General features: G+C 44.4%; 2 protein-coding genes across 3 annotated transcripts in view; both read right to left on the bottom strand.

Moving 5' to 3' along the window:
* Positions 1-1,141: 1,141 nt before the first annotated feature.
* On the bottom strand, positions 1,142-11,829 carry RABIF (RAB interacting factor). The gene is made up of 2 exons (XM_002809589.6): positions 11,289-11,829; positions 1,142-3,416 (listed from the first exon to the last, which is right to left on the bottom strand). Exons 1-2 carry the CDS (start codon positions 11,412-11,414, stop codon positions 3,171-3,173), a joined length of 372 nt encoding a protein of 123 aa, XP_002809635.1. The 5' UTR covers positions 11,415-11,829; the 3' UTR covers positions 1,142-3,170.
* Positions 11,830-13,440: 1,611 nt separating this feature from the next.
* The window catches only part of KLHL12 (kelch like family member 12), a 31,930-nt gene continuing 25,085 nt past the window's right edge, over positions 13,441-20,285 (bottom strand). The window contains exons 8-13 of one of the 2 annotated variants that reach the window (XM_024254946.2): positions 19,168-19,274; positions 17,839-18,034; positions 16,899-17,057; positions 16,492-16,590; positions 15,546-15,732; positions 13,441-14,970 (exon numbers count right to left, since the gene is read on the bottom strand). In XM_024254946.2, the coding sequence (XP_024110714.2) occupies positions 14,844-14,970; positions 15,546-15,732; positions 16,492-16,590; positions 16,899-17,057; positions 17,839-18,034; positions 19,168-19,274 (875 nt within the window). In that variant the 3' untranslated portion in view covers positions 13,441-14,843. The remainder of the gene's footprint in view (positions 14,971-15,545; positions 15,733-16,491; positions 16,591-16,898; positions 17,058-17,838; positions 18,035-19,167; positions 19,275-20,285) is intronic. The other variant, XM_063716676.1, reaches the window with a different exon arrangement.

The raw sequence follows: 20,285 nt of genomic DNA, 5'->3' as shown, positions 1-20,285 counted from the left end.
TCACTTTTTTAAAAAACATGTCCATGTAGGCTGCTGAAATTCCCAAACTAGTGTCTCTCCTTGAACATGGTAAGCAGTTATTTTAGTCTGATGGCGCCAATGTCTCCAGCCACTGTGGGCCTGCTATCTTGTCTCACATGCCTGGTTACATCTTGTTGTACTCAGGATACTGTATTAGCAAAATTGTAGAAATAATCTGAAGTTTAGGATAATAATAATATCCTCTAGAGAGGGTTTTTGTTTGCTTATCCAAAGAGTTTGGGCAAACTACCACTCTGGGATCACCTTAATCTAATTTCAAGGATTAAGATCCGTAATCGGAGGCTGGGCTGCAGTCCCGAGAACCTGTTTCCTACACCGCCTCACCCTTATTCCTGGGGTGCAAAAGACTGAGGGCTTCAACCAAAAGTGAGGGACACCACCAAGTCCATCGCCCTTTCACAGGCCCTGTACCCTATTTCTGAAAGGCTGCTAAAATCACTGCTAAACCTCTGAATCACCTCCAAGTTTGGCAAATGCTCCCAGGAGAACAGTGGCCCTGACACCAAGCCCATCTCCCAGGGTTTCCATCTCCTCTGCTGTCCTGGTTTAGCAATTCTTCAAAGTCATGTCGGCTCTCTTGGTGCCTTCACACAGATTTCTAAAGTATTTTGTCCAGCCTTTCTAGTTAACCAGTGAGCTGATCAGTCCAAAGGACCTATCCACCATTACCAGAAGCAGAAGTCCTCATAGTTACTCAGTTACATGTGTAGCCTCATATACAACATGGTGACAATTTGTGAAATGTCAGTACACCACTGCCCATCTTTGATTCTGTGTTTTTGTAAAACAACAGACAATTATGTGGAAACAATCAGGCCTTCGCAAAATCAACTGCTCTCCCCAATAGAAAACGGAAGTTTCTATACTCGGAGCAGAATGCACAGGTTGCCTCTATCTATCCACAGCAAATAGCAGCTGATTCACAAGTATGTACTGAGAGCCCATTATGTGTGAGGGAAATGAAGAAATGACATTTGCATTTTATAGCTGACTAGATAATCAGTTGGTTGACCTTAAGCTAAACCCCAATGTTCAGGTTTCAGCTCTCCTCTGTTTTTTCAATTTATATATTCTTCCCAAGGACATGCAGAAATCTAACTTCCATTGCTTAAATGCCTTTATTTCTTTCAGATCAAACTGAAAAGGCAGAATAGCAACTTGATATTTTTGGCTACTAGGGCAACATTTGGCAGTTCTCAAAAAAGGAAATAGAAATGACCAATACGTATATAAAAGTTTCACTAGAAATAAAATAAATGCCAATTAAAACAATGAAATACTATGGTTTCCTATTCAAGTCGCTATATATTATATATATTTTTTTGTTGAAACTGTTGTTGTTGTTTGAGACAGGGTCTCACTCTGTTGCCCAGGCTGGAGTGCCAGTGGTGTGATCTTGGCTTACTGCAGCCACCATCTTTGGGGCTCAAGTGATCCTCCCACCTGAGCCTCCCAAGTAGCAGGGACTACAGGTATATACCACCATGCCCAGGTAATTTTGTTCATTTTTTAAATAGAGATGGGGTCTCACTATGTTGCCCAGGCTAGTCTCAAACTCAATGTAAAAAATGCTTAGCTTAGGTTCTGGCTTGTGATGTGAGGGGCCATGTGCCCCTAGAGGCATCTACTTGGGTTTTGCTCCTGACTTGAGTGGATAACTCTGTTTTTCTGCAGATGCCGTAATGATGGACATGTGACCATTTGTCAGAAAAACACAGTTCTCTCAATTGCTTACTAAAGCTCATTCAGGCTAACTGGAGAAGGAAGCCACCTTTCCAGGCGAGTAGGTTGGTTGCAAAACTGTGCCCAAGGCCAGCTTGCACTGCAGTCGGGGAGTCCTTAGAAAGTCTGGGGGTAAAGGAATGAGGAAGCAACTAGAAAACAATGGAAGGGACTTCAGATGGTAAGGTTTCTATTTAGTACTTATTTCAATTTTAGGCCTCCTGAATAGTAGAGGTGGTGACAGGAGGATACCTGAAACCTTGGTTATATAATAAACTTCCTTCTACGACGGTGAGTCACTTCAGAATAGAAATGATGGAATAATTGGAAATCAAATTGAAGGCTTAAACAAGTCTGCTGATATCAAACTGTTAGAGCAGCCCCGGAGCTATGGAAATTTGTATCCATGCATCTGGATGGAAGTTTGTATCCTGGGTTGGCACAGAGATTCCAGTTGAACCAAAACTCCATGAGGACCATGCCCAGTAGGTTCAGTAAATGATAATATCCATTAAAGAAGTCTTGCCTACGAACAAAGGAAGAAAATTACTTGTCCAGATAAGGCAAATTATAAACTTTTGTATAATGTGGCAAAGGCCTAACCCTCATATCCTACACCCTCCACTCTCATTCTAAGACAGCCTGAGTAAACAGCCAGGGCTGGGTTTTCCTTGAGTGGCTGCCAGATGGGGTTAAAATCTGCTTCTCACCTTCTAGGCTGTAGCAGTGAGGAGCTAATATAAAAAGAAACTACAAGATTTCAAGGGAAGAGGGACCACACCCATCTTCACAATAAAATGTCATTCTCAACCTAGAGCAGAGGTGCTCAAACATGGTATTAGAGATGCATCCAAAGTAATGTTTCTGGTTAGTGGTTTAAATACTGAGTTTTGAAAATGCTTTACTTTCAGAAAGAATAAATTACTGTAGATGACAAGGGTAGCCATACAACAAAGTCACTCTCAGATATTTGTATGCCTTCTTGAATGAGAAAAAGGCAGACTTTCAACTATTAGTACATAAGCATCTTTTGTTATGTGTCGTCATAGCTAAAAGGTTGAATACTGCTCTTCTAGAACGAGAAAAAGAGGGAGCCCCTGGGCAAAACAGAGCCTAGGGAGAATGCCAGGAAAGAGATGAGATTTTTGGAGGTAAGCACAGTGTCCCAAAACTGGGGGAAAAGGGAGCTTAGGAAATGTGATGCAAAGTGAACTAAGCAGGAGGCATGTACTTGAGGCTTTAGGAAGCAGGATTAACCCTCTGCATGTTCAAGCGGACATGCTGGTACTCAGTATTTATATTAGCACAGAGAAGAAGGCAGCGGAACAGTTATACCACATTAAAGGCCAGTTCTTGTGGGGAGTAGGTTTATCTTTGGAGGTGGACCTGAGTACCCCTCCCCTCAGTTACTCATGGGAAACTCGTTCCAAGGCCACATAGAAACTGTTCTTGTCATCTAGGCAATGCCAGCCAATTGGTCCAATTTCACAGTCTGCGCAGACCAGAAACTTGATGTTGCCCACGTCCTTGGTGAAGCCCACATTCTCAAAAATGAACATGTCCTCAACCAGCCAGTGTTCCTGGAGGAGATCGCCGTCAGGATTGCTGCCGTCAGACAGAGCTGGCTTCTTTCTCATGGAGGGAAGGAAAAGCTGCAGTGGGAGAGAACATAAAGAACGCAGAAGTTGAACTGGCCCAGTTCCATCAACACCCCCGTTCTAGGTACACTTCACATTGCTCCCTAGCAGGAATGACAAAAAAAGAGAAGCCCTCTCGTTAAGCTGTAGACGATGGTGTTGGGTGGCTCTTCTTTGCCTCTGGTCTCTGCCCTGATTCTTTTTTTTTTTTTTTGAGACGGATTCTCCCACTGTCGCCCAGGCTGGAATGCAGTGGTGCGATCTCAGCTCACTGCAACCTCCGCCTCCTGGGTTCACGCCATTCTTCTGCCTCAGCCTCCCGAGCAGCTGGGACTACAGGCGCCCGCCACCAAGCCTGGCTAATTTTTTGTATTTTTTTTAGTAAAGATGGCGTTTTACCGTGTTAGCCAGGATGGTCTCGATCTCATCTCTTGACCTCATGATCTGCCTGCCTCGGCCTCCCAAAGTGCTGGGATTACAGGCGTGAGCCTGATTCTTAAGAGAAATGAAAGAGGGGCACCAGCTGGGTGGTCTGGGAACTCGGTTTCACTGCTGTCCTCAACATGGGCCCGACATGGTCCTAGTTTCCCCGGCTCATTATGCTTCAGACACACTGGATTTCTTGCCTTCCTCAAACAGCATTAGTCTGTTCTGCCCTCAGATCTTGGCATGGCTAGCTCCTCCTTGGTAGTCAGCTCAAATGTAGCCTTCTCAGGAGGTCTTCTCTAACCAAACAACCTGAATTAGCTTTACTTACTGCCCACTGTATTTTTTTTTAAATAGTTTTACTGAGGTATAATTGACATATGAACTGCACATATTTTAAATGCACATCAGCTTGGGCAACATAATGAGACCTAGTCTCTACAAAAAGTAGTTTGAAAAAATTAGCCAGGGCTGGGTGTGGTGCTACGCGCCTGTAATCCCAGCACTTTGGGAGGCTGAAGCAGGAGGATCGCCTGAGCTCAGGAGTTCAAGACCAGCCTAGGCAACATAGTGAGACCCCATCTCTACAAAAAACACAAAAATTAGCTGGCTGTGGTGATGCACACCTGTAGTCCCAGCCACTCATGGGGCTGAGGTAAGAGGATCGCTTGAGCCCAGGAGGTCGTTGAGGCTGCAGTGAGCTGAGATCACACCACTGCTCTCCAGCCTGGGTGACAGAGCAAGACTCTGTCTCAAAAAAAAAAAAAAAAAAAAAAAAATAATTAGCTGGGCATGGTGGCAAGTGTTTGTACTCCCAGCTACTCAGGAGGCTGAGGTGGGAGGATCACTTGAGCCAGGGAGATTGAGACTGCAGTGAGCCAAGATCATACCACTGTACTCCAACCTGGGTGACAGAGTGAGATCCTGTCTCAAAAAGTAATAAAATAAAACGCACAGTTTATTTCACTTTAGCACATGTATAATGGTGAAACCATTATCATAATCAAGATAATGAACACATTCATTTCCCCTGGAAGTCTCTTCCTGCCACTCCTACTTGTTTACTTCTTGCTTATTTTCTGAAATTATCGTGTTAATTTATTGGCTTACTTATTTACCACCTGTCTACCTCCACTAGAATATCAGCTCCTGGAAAGCAAGGAGCTTACCTTGTTCATTACTAGATCTCTAGTGCTTAGAATAGCAACTGGTATAGAGCAGGATCTCAACTATTTGTTAAGCGAATAAACACAGAATATCTGGCTTTGATCTATTCCATCACTGTTAGGGATATACTGGATTTATCTTATAAAAAGAAAAATCTAGTTCTACAATTTGGAATTATTAGCTCTAGGATGCTTGTACCCTCCAACCTATATGACTTCTCAATCATTAGGAGAAGGCCTCTGGCACACACACAATTGCTTTAATTTCTTCAATATGGATAGTGTATACACTCTTAGCTGTCCCTTATTGATAGTGTATACACTCTTAGCTGTCCCAGACTACTGCAAAATATCATGCCAGCCAAGTTTGTTACCCCTCTGCTCCTCATATGGCTGTTGTCATATCACTTATTTCCCATTTCCCACCCCACGATATACTTTTTTTTTTTTTTGTAATTAGAGATGGGGTCTCTCTACATTGCCCAGGCTGGGTTTGAACTCCTGGGCTCAGGCAATCCTCCAGCCTCAGTCTCCCAAGTAACTGGGGTTACAGTACAAGCCATTGTGTCATACTGTTACTCCAGTCATTCTTTTTGCCTCATGTTAAAGGTCTCCTTAACACTTTGTTCTACCTTAAACAAAAACAGGAACAAGTAGAGGCAAAGAGAGTTAGGAATCAAAATTAAGGAACCAGGAAACCTGAATTCCGGTCGCATCTGTAACTTTCTGTGGGCCTCAATTTTCCTAAATGTATTTCTGGCTTATCCCCTATACTGTAGGTGTGAAATCCCACACATCTTCACATAGATGGAGTAAACTTCAGTGGACTAGTTAAGACATCTAACCAATCAACCAAGAATTCGGTGTGTCCAACAAAACAGAAAACTGACTAAAGCATTAGTGTTCAGGAGGTGCCCAACAAAACATCACCCCCTTCCCTCTCTCGGTTCCCATTTGTAGCACAAAGCGTCACCTGTCCAGTTCTCTCTCCTTTGATTTGAGATTTAAAGGTACTACTATAATTAACGGTCCATTCAAGGCATCATATTGGGTCCTGTTTGCTCTATTCCTCAACATTCCCATTTTAACTTAGACCATCTAAGTCAGGCCCACAAGACTATACTCATATATATGCATATGTATGTGCATCTCTGCCTGGATCTCAACCTATTCACTGCAATGCCAAGGACCATTGCTAGGGCCAGGAGATTAGCTATAACATCTGGAATATAATGAGGCTTTCTGGATAGACTACTGGGGATGGCAACAAAAAAATTAGTATGTAATTTGAGGCAAACTCAACTTGGTGCGAAGTTGCCAGTGAGATCCCTGACCAGATGGGTTGGTTACCTTTGTTCTGTCAGGACCCCAGCGAATCCTGGACAGCCTCTTCAGAACTAGACAGAACACCACAACTCAGTGAGACTCTGCTGATATACTACTAAGAGCACCCTTTTAAAAATAAAATACTACCTTTCTCATTGTAAAAATACATTTTCATTGTAGAAAACTTGGCAAGCATGCTATAATACAGATGAGAATAAAAACTGTTACAATACAGAGTACACTTCTGTTAACTTTTTCGTAATTTTTTCCCTTCTGGGAGTTACTTGTGTTGGTTTCAAAACACATCCGAAAATTCTCTGATAATCCTTCCACCAAGAGTGGAGTCCATACCCCTCTCCTTTGGTCTGGGCAGGCCATGGTGATTGCTTGATGAATATATGCAGTGGAAGTGACAGGCTGGTTAGAAAATGGCATGCAACTTTTGCCATTTCTCATGGGACACGCGCTGGGAGCCTTCAGCCACTGTGTTAGAAGTCCAGCTATCCTGAGGGTGCCATGTGGAGACCAGGCTGGGGGGTCCATGTAGGGACGGAGGTGGCCCCAAATCCTGTTCCAGTGCTCAGGTGTGTGAGCCCTCCCAGCCCACAGGCAGACGCGTGACAGAATGGCCTTTCTGACTGCCATCACAACAGAGACCCCCAGTGAGAACTGCCTCACTAAACCCAGTCGACCCCTAAATTCCTGAGCAAAATACATCATTGTTCGGGCCGGGCACAGTGGCTCATGCCTGTAATCCCAGCATTTTGGGAGGCTGAGGTGGCCGATCACCTGAGGTCAGGAGTTCAAGACCAGCCTGGCCAACATGGTGAAACCCCCATCTGTACTAAAAAATGCAAAAAATTAGCCTGGGCGTGGTGGGGGCACCTGTAATCCCAGCTACTCGGGAGGCTGAGACTGGAGAATCTCTTGAACCCAGGAGGCGGAGGTTAGGTGAGCAGAGATCGTGCCACTGCACTCCAGCATGGGCAACAGAGTGAGACTCCAACTCAAAAAAAAAAAAAAGAAAGAAAAGAAAGAAAAAGATGCTTAACAGCATCCCTGGCTTCTACCCACTAGATGCCAGTAGCACACCTCCCTCATTCTGACAACTAAAAATGTCTCCAGATATTGCTACATGTCCTCTGGAGGTCTGGGGGTGCGGGAGGAATCGAGAAACACACTACTTTAGACTAAAGAACTCTGGAATATAAGATACAGTAAGTGCTAGGCCCTGGATCACCTCAAAGGTAGGAATGGCAGTCTAGTTCTCCAATTGTTCCCATCTGCAGACTACTAGGCTATTCCACTGGGTGGAGCGAGAGAGAAAGCTGTAGGCCACCTCTAGCCAGACTCCTTACACCTTTCTCCAGGCTTAACGGCTGGGAGTGGTCCTTTAACACCTGCAGAGATGAGTAACAGCCCTGCTGTAATTGCCCTAACGGTGGTTTATCTGCAATATGTCACAGTTATAACAAAAAAGAGCTACCCTGAACCTTTACAGGGTTTACCCCAAGGCTTTAGTTAAGGAGCTCAGCATCTCAGAAGCTGCTTGTTTTCTCTAAGGATGGAACTGCTTTTCCCCACCTTAAAATGTGTGACACAGAGCAGGGAAAGGACTAATAAATAACTGGTTAAAATCTTCCATGAAATTTTCTACCTTCTATTTACGTCATGTCCTAGAAGTTATATTTTTGCTGAAATTAGTATTTGAGAAAAGAAAGGAGAAAACAATTAGGACTGAGAGTAAGGAGAACACTGGGTTGGATTACAGCTGAGTTGCTCGAGTCCAGAAAAAGGGATAGGATTCTTCCAACAGCGCTTTCTCAAGAAATAGGAAATTTCCAGAAATATTGAAGCCATTGTTAAAAAACACAACCAAAAAAAAAAAAAAAACCCCACCTTTTTGCCTTTTTAAAAGAGGGAAAACATTTTAAAACACTTAAAATGCATTAAAAAAAATTCTTAAGCCCCTTTCTAGAATAGGGGCCACTGTGTTCACTGAGAAACAAAAAGAAATGTAACATATATAATTTAATTTGCTCACACAATTTTTGGCAAAATCAGTTTAAAATAGTATCAAACAAGAATTAAGAATTTTGACTGATCAGAAGCTGCAGTGAGCCATGCTTTTGACAGAGCACAACGGGGAACGGGGAGGGGAGGGGAGGGAGGAAGGGAAGGGGGGAAAGGAAAACGGGGGAGGGGAGGGGAGGGAGGAAGGGAAGGGGGGAAAGGAAAACGGGGGAGGGGAGGGGAGGGAGGAAGGGAAGGGGGGAAAGGAAAACGGGGGGAGGGGAGGGGGAGGGGATGGGAGGGGAGTGGGAAGGGAAGGGAGGGGAGGGCAGGGCAGGGCAGAAGGGCGCAGCGGCTCACCTGGCCAACATGCTGAAACCCCATCTCTACTAAAAATACAAAAATTAGCTGGGCATGGTGGCGTGCACCTGTAATCCCAGCTACTTGGGAAGCTGAGGTAGGAGAATCACTTGAACCCGGGAGGCGGAGGTTGCAGTGAGCCGAAATCATGCCACTACACTCCAGCCTCGGCGACAGAGTGAGACTCCATCTCAAAAACAAAAGAAAAGAAAAGAAAGATCCTGGCCAGGCACGGTGGCTCATACCTGTAATCCCATCACTTTGGGAGGCCAAAGTGGATGAATCACTTGAGCCCAAAGTGGATGAATCACTTGAGCCCAGGAGTTGGAGACCAGCCTGAGCAATACAGTGAGCGCGTCTTTTTCTTTTTTTCTTTTTTTTTTTTTTTGAGACGGAGTCACCCAGGCTGGAGTGCGGTGGTGCAATCTTGAACTTCTGCCTCCCGGGTTCAAGCGATTCTTGCCCCTCAGCCTCCCAAGTAGCTGGGATTACAGGTGCCCACCAACACGTCCAGATAATTTTTGTATTTTTAGTAGACATGGGATTTCACCATGTCGGCCAGGCAGTTGTTGAGATCCTGACCTCAAGTGATCCGCCCAACTCAGCCTCCCAAAAGAGCTGGGATTACAGGCGTGGGCTATGTTTTTTTTTTAAAGAAAAAAAAATTAAGAATTTTAAAACAAACTATAAACTCCATTTAGAAGTCTCTTAATTTATGTCAGTTTATAAAATTAGACAAAACCTTGCCATGGAAAAGGAGTATGGGAACTAACCTATATTATGGGCTATATACTAGGCACAGTGCTAAGTGCTTTTATACAAATTCTTCCCTCTATCATCATCTTCATTTTACAACAAGCTTGTCCAACCCGCGGCCGGCAAACGGCTCAGAATGGCTTTGAATGCGGCCCAACACAAATTCGGAAACTTTCTTAAAACATTATGAGGTTTTTTTTTGCAATTTATTTTTATTTATTTATTTTTTTTTAGCTCATCAGCTATCGTTAGTGTATTGTGTGTGGCCCAAGACAAGTCTTCCAATATGGCCCAGGGAAGCCAAAAGACTGGACACCCCTGTTTTACACGATAAGCAACCTGCATCTCACGGAGGTTAAATAACTTTTTTTTTTTTTTTTTGAGATGGAGTCTCACTCTGTTGCCCACACTGGAGTGCAGTGACTCAATCTCCGCTGACTGCAACCTCCGCTTCCCAGGTTCAAGCGATTCTCCTGCCTCAGCCTCCAGAGTAGCTGGGATTACAGGCTTGTGCCACCACACCCAACTAATTTTTGTATTTTTTTTTTTTTGTAGAGATGGGGTTTTGCCATGTTGGCCAGGCTGGTCTCACACTCCTGACCTCAGGTGTTCCGCCCGCCTCAGCCTCCCAAAGTGCTGGGATTACAGTCATGAGCCACCGCGCCCAGCCTAACTCTTTTAATGTTAATGAATGATAAAGTCAGGCCTCAATTCCATGTATGTTTTAATTCCAAGATCCATGTTCTTTCCACTGACTCCATAACGCCACTAACTTCGTAAAATTAATTGAGAACTCTACTCCTAAACCTTGGAAGTCTTAAAAGAACCCCGGGACCTCCACCAATCTCTAGATCAAAAGTCATCAAAATACCTACAAAACAACAGACACAGATTCCTTTTTTCCTTCTTTGATGAAAGGCTGTTTTGGAGGAATGGGTGCTTCTTGTTCTTCTACTAGACATTACACTTCACCATCTGCTCAAGCACGTGAAATAATAAAATGATCTGCATATTTTTAGAAATAATTTTGAATGATAGGATGTGCCTATGGTTGAAATGACACTATATTTGCACTTCAACACAGTTTACCGAAATAAATTTTTTTTTTCAACTTTCTCACTTGCGATGATGGTGGTAGGAAGGGTATAAAAATCCCTAAACTGAAGGGAAAAAAAAAGTTTTTCTTCGAAATTTACTTCCAGGACGTCAGGGATCTACTGCACTTGAAATACGATTCATCTGGAAAACCAGACGGTTCCAGTGCCTCGGTAAAGTGGGTAGGTTACCAGGGTTATTTTGCCGCGTCCCCTACACCCGTTGTTCCTGGGGATCCTCTGTGGAGCAGATGGGTGCCCGTCATAAATGAGACGGTGAATTCAGGACTGGCGGGTGGGGTCTGAAGTGGGGCGGGAACCCGGCAACACTCGCGGTGAGCGGCGGCCGAGAGGCACCTGCCGAGTCCTGCAAGCTGGCGGGAGCTCGGGAGCCGGAATGGGGCGCCTTCCTTCCACGCGCCCACGGAACAGTGGCCCTGGACGGCGGCGGGGCGCACGGCCCGCGCTCGAAGCGGCCCCGGGGGCAGAGGGCCGGGCTGGCTGGGCCGGGTGGCCCAGGGAAGGGTTCCCGCGGCAAAAGATGCCGGGGCAGGACCCGGTTCCCTCCCCAGCCTTCAGCGGCCCCAGGGGCGGAGCCTCGCCAAGCTGAGGCCCGAGGGGCGGGGCTTAAGGCCGCGCGAGGAGGGCGCGGTCGCCGGAAATTGAGGAGCCGGGGTTCAGATTCTGACCGCGGCGGCTCGTCGGGAAGACTGCGGGTGTAAACGGCCTCCAACCTGCCTCCCTACCTGTCGGCGAGAGAAGAGAGCTGTCCCTGGCTGCAGCACCCGGGAGCCGCAACGCTGGCACAGCACCGCCTTCCGGTTTCGGCCCTCGGCTGACACTAACTCGCTCAGCTGCTCCGTTGATTCCATTGCCGCTGCCGCCACAGGCTCCTCAGCCACGGCTGCGCAGACGCTGTGTCTGCGGCTCGTTCTTCACTGCGCTGGCGCGGCTTGGCAGAGGCGGGGCGGCGAGCGGCCGGTCACTACGTCTCTGCGCAGGCGCCCGCTTCCCCGGCGCCTGCGCAAGCGCCTTCATTCATTGCCTAACCTGAGTGGCTAGGTGTCGGCAGGCTTTGTGACAGGGACATTTCTTGGCACCAGTGACACATCTCCATACCCACCTGGTCACTGGGCTTCACTTAATATTAAAACCTAGACAAATCATTAGGTTGACCTTACTGTTTAGTTTTCTGAGATCTGAATTTAGTCTCCTGAATAAATGGGGACATTATTAGGGGCAATGTGAAGGGAATCTGTGTCGGACTTCCCATCAAGTTTTAGCCACATTAGCTTCTTCTATAGGAAACTACTTAGAGGGGCATGTATCTTTTCGGTATTGGAAAAAGATGCGTGGAAGCTTTAATTGCTGGTCTCTTCTACTCATTGTGACCATTTACTATGCGGCAAAACGTGTCAAAGCGCCTTTAGAAACTTACTAAATCATCACAGTTTCCTTACGGGGTCGGTACGCTTGTGCACAAAATGAGAAAGGTAAAGATCAGAAAAAGCAGCACAACTCTAAAGCCACTGCTCTTAATTAACTAGGATTGTCAGGAAAGCAAGATTATTTCAGACAGAACAGTATTATATATGAACAAGGGTGAGAACAAATTTAGGAATGGTTAGTAGACCACTGTGGCTGACCCACATTACACGTGGGGAGAAGGGGTAGTAGAGGTAGGTAAGGCAGAGTGGGCCCAGAGCTCCATGGCTTTAATGTCACGCCAAGGAATTTAACATTAATAACATGAATAATGGGAATCTGTGGAATTTTAGGCCAGAAATAACTGTTCGATATTTACTGTCTGCTGTATGTTAAGTACTGTAATGATCCTACCTGTGCTTCAGAAAGATAACCTATGACTAAATAGAGGGGCTAGATTGAACAGAGGAAAAAGAGTAGAGGTAAGGTATCAGGTAGCTATTACCTCATGAGTCTAGCTCAGAAAGGCCCTGAAGCTAGCAGAGGGAACAAAGATATGGGAATGGACTTGGAACAATTAAAATTGTACAGAACTTAGAAACTAGCTGGATGTCTGTATTGTGATGGGGGTGACACAAAGCAACTGCTGGCTTTCCTAGCTTAGATAACTAAGTAGCTGGTTGCCAGTTATGGGAGCTTAAAAAAATAAGATGAACCACCAAATTAGGGGTATCTCTGTGTATGTATGTGAGCACATGAAAGTGTGTACGATTGTGAAAAGAGTGAAAAAGCTATAAGTTTTACGTGTTGATTTTTCTGTAGAACATTCCATTGTGGCTTCGGTGTATGAACTATTTGTGAAGTTGGTCTGAAACTCATTAGTGAGCACTGAAGACAGCATAGAAGCCATCAGTCCTTCACCCTCCCCTGGATCTCTTCCTGAGATAGGAAAAGCCACGTTTTATAGGCTTTGGTTTAATTAGCAGGCGCAATCCATCTGCCGAAGTCACCAGGCATCTTTTAAGGAAAATAACTTCCTCATGTGGCTCCTCCTTCCTTTTGCTCTGGAAGCATCAGGATTGTTTCAGTTTTGCAGGCCTTCTGCATAGCTGTTTATATCACATGCCATAATTCAAAGCAAATGGAAAAAAGGACTGGTGTGACTGAAACCCTAAAATTCAAGTGGGTGCTAAGTGAATTCAAGATGTCTTTTCTTTATTCCTTTGATTTTCAAGTAACTCCAAGCATGAGGGGGCTAATGAATACGGCAAATCAGGTAAATATTTTACTGATGAGAATCTCCAAAGTGTAAAGTGGCTACCTCTTACCTGTGTCTAACAGAGAAATAGCGGAACTAGTTGGCAAACACACAAGATGAACAGCTTGAAGAGATAGGAGCTACGGCTGATCCCTACATCTTTGCCTCCCAAATATTTACTAAAGGCAATGTTGGTTAGCCACAAACTCTCGGCATTTGAGACCGCTGATTTTTAATATTTTCTTAAAAAAATACAAAGGAAATTAACTCTGTAGGTCAATACAACTCAGGGAAAGAGGGAAAAATGGAATTTCAGAGCAAAAGTTGTTCAGGTTATCACATTCCCACACTCCTAATACCCACAAAACAAGAATTTCACTCCATGACACAGAGGAACATTGAATGATAGCTCAGAAATGTTGATAGCTGAGGTACTGAAACTAACAAAAGGATTTTGGTTGTCCTTGATTATTCTGTCCTGTGATGAATAAAATCTACACTAAAGGACAGGTAAGGAAAACTTAAAGCAGAAAAAAGGCTAAATGTACCAAACACAGCAGTACAAACCACTCCTTGGCAGAAGTGTGCTTCTAAAAGAATGGGGCAGTAATCAGGTAGCTGAACTACTAGGCTACTGTCACTCCCAGCCCATCCCCAAATAAATAGTGTGGAAGTGTAATAGTGTAGTAGTATTTGATTCAACAAAGAAAGGCTTTCACCCCCATTCAAGGCAAACATTGCCATGGCTAGATGAGCTCTGGCAGGTAATAAGATGACTGTAAAATCACAGGTACTTCTAGTTTATCCCCAGTTATACTGAACTCCCACATTGATGTCATCTTCTCTCATCCCAACATTTGTTCACTCTTTTATGCTATCTCCAGTGCAAAAGACCTTGGGGAAATAAAAAGATCCTTCAAATATCTCGGTCTTCCAGCTTATGTAATACTTCAGTGCTGTTCTAGGTTCACTCACAATCAAATTCAGTTTAATTCACTTATTCTAACTTCAATTCTGATATACAAATCCTAACCTCCAAAAGAAGTGTCAGATGAGTCTCTCTCTCCGTTGTCCCCAAAGTTTTGTGGGGCTCTCCCTTTTGTTTCCCTCTAGAATGGAACTGTGTTGCCCCTAGCTACCTGTAGATGAGAAAATGTAGTTGTTCCTGGAAAAAAAAAAAAAAAGACTTGGATTTTACCAAGTTTACTTAAATTGGTATCTTTCCAATCATCTAGGCTGGATATTGCCCATATCTAGTAGGCTATACTCATCTTAGTTCTTTGCAACATATGAGGCACAACATACATATAGTACACCAAGCATGTGGTAAGTTAGAAATGACAGGAAAGTGCTCCCCAAAGCAGTGGGAGAGGCAATGTGGTCTCTCACATCCATTCAATGGATTCTTTTTCCTGGAATATCTGTTACCCACCCTTCTCATGAACAAGAACCAGGACGACGGGGAGTATGTGTCAAGTAAGTACAATCATCACTGCACTGGTGCCTGTAATCACCCTGTGCACATAGTGAGAAACAGACATTCTGGAAAGGATTTTTGATTCTCCCACTAACTGTCCACTGGACTGGTCACTAGCTCTGGATGGTGCTCCAACAATGGTCACTTCTCGCGGAGAACACAAACACCAGCATCACAGCGCTGGGTTCCCATGGATGTCACGACTTCCCAGCTGTCGATGATAGGGTCATAACATTCAATGCTACTTAGCAGGGAATTACCATCATATCTGAGTGAGAAAGAAGCAGAAGAAAGAAATGAGTCAGCTGCGTTAAGTGGCACGTGCCTGTAATCCCAACTATGCAGGAGGCTGAGGTAAGAGGATTGCTTAAGTCCAGGAGGGAATTTGAGACCAACCTGGGCAACATGGTGAGACCCTGTCTCAATAAAATTTAAAGAAAGAAAGAAAGAAATTCGCCTTCTATTCCTTTCCACACAAGTCCTTCCTTAAGGCTGCCACTGGAGGCCAGGCATGGTGACTCTCACCTGTAATCCTAGCACTTTGGGAGACTGAGGTGGAAGGATTGCTTGAGCCCAGGAGTTGGAGACCAGCCTAGGCAACATAAAAAACTAGTCTGGCACAGTGGCGTGCACCTGTGTTCCCAGCTACTCTACTCAGACTCCAGCCTGGGTGACAGAGCAAGACTCTGTCTCTAAAAAATCAAAAAAATCTAATAAAATCAAGTTGCCACTGGAGATGTCTACCCCTACCCAAGTCTTGTCTCCATCCAAAAATGAGGATCAGATCACATAGACTCTTGCTCTGGCTACATACTGAGTCTGGATTCGTTTCTAAATCCTCACCCTGCAATTGCATAGAGTCTCCCCCGAAGCACTGTGGCCCCTACATAGCATCGTGGAGTGGTCATACTGGTGACAGTTGTCCAGGAATCAGTGCGAATGTTGTATGCTTCAACGGAAGAAAGGTGGGCTGTACCATCAAATCCCCCCACCACATAAATATGGTCATTCAGCAGGGCTACTCCTGCACCTGGGGAAAATGAAGGCATTAGCAAATGAATGGTACTAAGCCTAGAATCTGAATTATAGAAATAAACTATGGTCACTAATGATTAGCTGAGTTCTAGGGTAGATGAGGGATATGGACTGGGCCCACACAGGCCTAGAATAATCTAGTCCAGCACAAGTTATTCCATCTATAAACCCTTTGGCTTGGACTTGAAATGATAAAAGATAAATAATAAAAATGGTTCTCTTCTTCACTTTCATTAACTCAGAGCCCAACCCTTCTAATTAGGAGAAAGGGAGGAAGTGAAAAAAAGGCGGCGATAAAGGCAGATGGAGGGAAAGGAGTTGTGATTATGGTTCTGAAGCAATTTTTACCCAGAGTAAGTAAACTAGAACAGCACAGTGTTCTCTCCTTTTCTATATCCCAGCCTGCTCCACTTCAAAAAGCTCTCAGTGAAGATAAGTAGCTACTTTTTTGTCCTTATGCATTAGAGACTTTATTTAACAGACATTGATTTAACATGTACTACACAGGCAAAATTGTACTAGATATTCTAAAATGTAGGGAGAGAACAAAGACATGAAGGCTTTTGTTTTCAAACTTATAATCTAGTTGTAAGTATCAACTGTCTTTATCCTAATATTTAGAGAAAACAAGAGACAAGGAGGAGAGCAGAATCTCATTTTTACATTAATCTACGTTTTGTCCCGTGCACCACCATTATATATGTAAAGGTCTGACAACATCGCCTATTGTCCCCTCCCTCAGATCTGGTCTTACCAGAACGCTTGGTGGCCATTGGTGTAACATTAGTCCAATGTCCTGTATGAGGGTCGTATTTCTCAACTGAATTTAAGATATTCAAGCCGTCATATCCTCCTGGAAGACAGAGACCATTCCAGAAAGAGTGGAAAATCCTCATGCCCATTCCTGGTCGGTCTTTCTCTGAGTGCTTCAACTAATTATTTTAGTTTCAATTTTCCCACAAGAGTTCCAATAACTCTAAGAGAAATCTGACAGTACACTTATAAGAAAAAGATAATCCCAATTAATGGAAAATATATTAAGACACACCAGGGTTTTACTTGAAGGGAAGTCTATGAACTTCATTCTGGTAAAAAGGAATCCTTACCCACAGTCCATTACCCATTGAGTTCCCTCCCATTCCTGCATCCCAGACTCAATACCTAGACAGTAGATCATTCCACTGGCCACTACGAGTCCGGCACCTTCCCGGGCTGTCTGCATATCTCCCAGCATGCTCCACTGGTCAATGTTTGGATCATACCGCTCCATACTGGTGTGACGCCTGCTTCCATCAAAGCCTCCAGAGACATAGATCATATCTGCTCAGAATAAACAAATTACAGACTATTAGAGAATGAGAGATTTCTAAGAACTCTTTCCTCTACAAATTTTCCAAGGGTCCTTTAAAAGTCTGAGAGCAAAAACAAAGTATTTTTTAATGAGATAAGTCAATTAAGTTTTACAGACAAGGAAGACATCTAAAAAGAATGGGGTAAAATAAAATCCTTAAAAGCATTCAAAGACCACCTGTGAGTTTGCAAAAACACAACTAGTGCCAGTTCCCCACCCAGCACATTGGAACTTGATTTGCCAACTTTGTAGTCAATACTGAAACATCCATGAATATTGAACAGCTTCTATTACACGGGTATTTCTGAAAGCAAAAAGGAGTATTTGTCAGCTGGGCACAGTGGCTCACACCTGTAATCCCAGCACCTTGGGAGGCCGAGGCGGGTAAATCACTTGAGCTCAGGAGTTAGAGATCAGCCTGGGCAACATGGCGAAACCCCGTCTCTACTAAAAATACAAAAATATAGCTGGGCATGGTGATGCATGCCTGTAGTCCCAGCTACTCAGGAAGCTGAGGTGGGAGGATCGCTTGAGCTTGGGGAGATTGAGGCTGCAGTGAGCCGTGATGACACCACTGCACTCCAGCCTGGGCAACAGAGAGACACCCTGTCTCAAATAATAATAATAATAATAACATTTGACCTTAATTTTTTCTCCATATTTCATGCTCCTGCCAGACAACAGGAGAGGTTAAAAACCCTGGTCCAGCCACAGTAAGATGGAAATAATTGCCCTGCACACCCAGCCTACCTCCCAGGGTGGTGGCTCCAGCAAGACCTCGTCGGACATTCATAGGGGCCACAGAATACCAGACCCCATCCTCATCTGCTGTGTAGTCTAGACATTCCACTGAACTAAGGCGGGAACGGCCATCATAGCCACCAATGACGTAGATCCGGTCATGTAGGGACACTGAGGCCACATAACGTCTCTTACGAGTGATGCTCTATGGATTTGGAGAGAAGAGGTACAGAGCATTTCAGTTAGGCAAGTTTTGGGCCTTACCTTTTGCTATCTTCCCTGTTGTATCTGCACACCTCTATGCTTCTTCACCTGTCATGATGAACCCTCCTTAAGTGGTTCATCCTCAAGTGGCTCCCAAATAGCTACCTACTGAACATGCCTGTTGTGGTGCTCTTAAAGATACAAGCTTTCTGTATATCTGCTTCTTTCCAAGGCTTCCAAAAGATTTAACAGCTTTCTGTTATCCAGTATCTGACTCCTTTCTTTTCCATAAGGTACTGGGTTAAGAGACTGATATCCTTCCATAAAGTGGAAAAGTATTCCCACATTGCTAATCAAAAGGCGAGGATTTATTATAAGAACCTTAAAAGGTAGGAGGGTTGGATTTCCATGTTTTCTCAGAAATTACTATTGTTCATTCAACACTGAGAGACATGCTGAGGGAAACAGATACGAACTTTTTTTTTCTGAGTTAGGATCTCACTATCACCCAGGCTGGTGTGCAGTGGCACAATCACAGTTCACTGGAACCTCGAACTCCTGGGCTCAAGCAATCTTCTGCCACAGCCTCCCAAGTAGCTAGGACTACAGGCATGCACCACCATGCCTGGCTAATTTTTTTGTTTACTTTTTTGTAGAGACAGAGTCTCACCATATTGCCCAGGCTGGTCTTGAACTCCTGGCTTCAAGAGATCCTCCCATCTCAGCCTCCCAAAGGGCTGGGATTATAGGTGTGAGCTACCACGCCCAGCCCAAACTTCTGAGCTCAACTGAACACTAGGTTCAATTCAACACAATTTAACATTCAATTCAGTTTAACACAGCACGACCAATGAAATGTGCTGGGAATTATACAGACAGCTAAGAAAGGCACCTAACTAGTGGTGGCCATCTGAGTTTACCTTGACACAGGGCCACTGACATTTCTAAGGCATAATCTTCTAATCTAAACAGTCAAAAACTGTTAAGTGAGTACCTACTATATGCACAAGACTGTTGTAAGAAACATCCTGTTATTAGGCTTTTCTACTCTTAAGGCTGGATTTGCTATGATCTGGAGCCAGAGACTGAGGACATTTAAGATCCCTCCCAACGAATGGTTTCACCATTATTTACTGGCAAAAAGCTCCACTCCTGAGTCTTGGGGTCATATTTCTCTACCACGTCAATGGGAGACTGCTGGCTTCCGAAGCCCCCAACCACCAAAAGCACTTCATTGGCTCCTGAAGACAAAGGCAGAAAAAAGCTGGGTTAGTTCAGCATCCCTGGATGGGTAACTAGTCACAGGAAAGTGTCAGCAGAAACAGTTTTATGTGGCTGAGGGATGCAATCCGAAATGGGAGATAATCATAAGGCTGTAGAATGGGGAGCTCTCGAGTCTCTGAAACTTAAACTTCTGGACGTTAAAACTCTAGAAAGCAAACTTCAACATGACACTGCACCATTTCTTTTCTTTTCTTTTCTTTTTTTTTTTTTTTGGAGACAGTGTTTCACTCTTGTTGACCAGGCTGGAGTGCAATGGCATGATCTCGGCTCACCACAACCTCTGCCTCCTGGGCTCAAACGATTCTCCTGCCTCAGCCTCCCGAGTAGCTAGGATTACAGGCATGTGCCACCATGCCCGGCTAATTTTGTATTTTTAGTAGAGATGGGGTTGGTCAGGCTGGTCCCGAACTCCCAACCTCAAGTGATCCGCCAGCCTCGACCTCCCAAAGTGCTGGGATTACAGGTGTGAGTCACTGTCCCCGCCAACACTGCACCATTTCAACCTATTGAGATGACTGGCTGACATAATCCTTGAGGTCTTAAGTGCAGGTGAGAGGCTAAAGGCACTCTTTGCACTTAGCCTGAAAAACTCAAATTGGGAGGTTTTTTTGTTGTAATGGGGAGAGAACTCTCCTAACCTTGTCACAAAAAAAGCTGCATGTTGAAACTTAGGATCCAAGTGATGGATTTAAAATCTCTTTTTCTTTTTCTGAACTGAGAAAGGGTCTCGCTATATTGCCCAGGCTGATCTCAAAGTCCTAGCCTAAAGTGATTCTCCTGCCTCAGCCTCCCAAAGTGCTGGGATTACAGGAATGAGTCACTGTTCCTGGCCTAAAATCTCTTTTCCATGAACACTTCCTTCTCCAATTTAGTCAACTATATGATCACATTCCCTGCCAATTCATCAAAACCACCAGGCAACAAAAGACTAGAGTTTTAAAGGAAAAGTCTTTTTCTCTATTTTCCCA

Source organism: Pongo abelii, chromosome 1 (assembly GCF_028885655.2).
Source record: "Pongo abelii isolate AG06213 chromosome 1, NHGRI_mPonAbe1-v2.0_pri, whole genome shotgun sequence".
Lineage (NCBI taxonomy): Eukaryota > Metazoa > Chordata > Mammalia > Primates > Hominidae > Pongo > Pongo abelii.
The sequence above is the reverse complement of the archived record's forward strand: the minus strand, read 5'-3'. Positions and strand labels throughout refer to the sequence as shown.

Excerpts from the sequence above, each read along its gene's own strand:
- RABIF (XM_002809589.6), bottom strand. The coding sequence starts at position 11,414 with ATGGAATCAACGGAGCAGCTGAGCGAGTTAGTGTCAGCCGAGGGCCGA. Across the intron at positions 3,417-11,288 it reads CTCTCTTCTCTCGCCGACAG|CTTTTCCTTCCCTCCATGAG; the intron begins GTAGGGAGGCAG and ends CTCCCACTGCAG.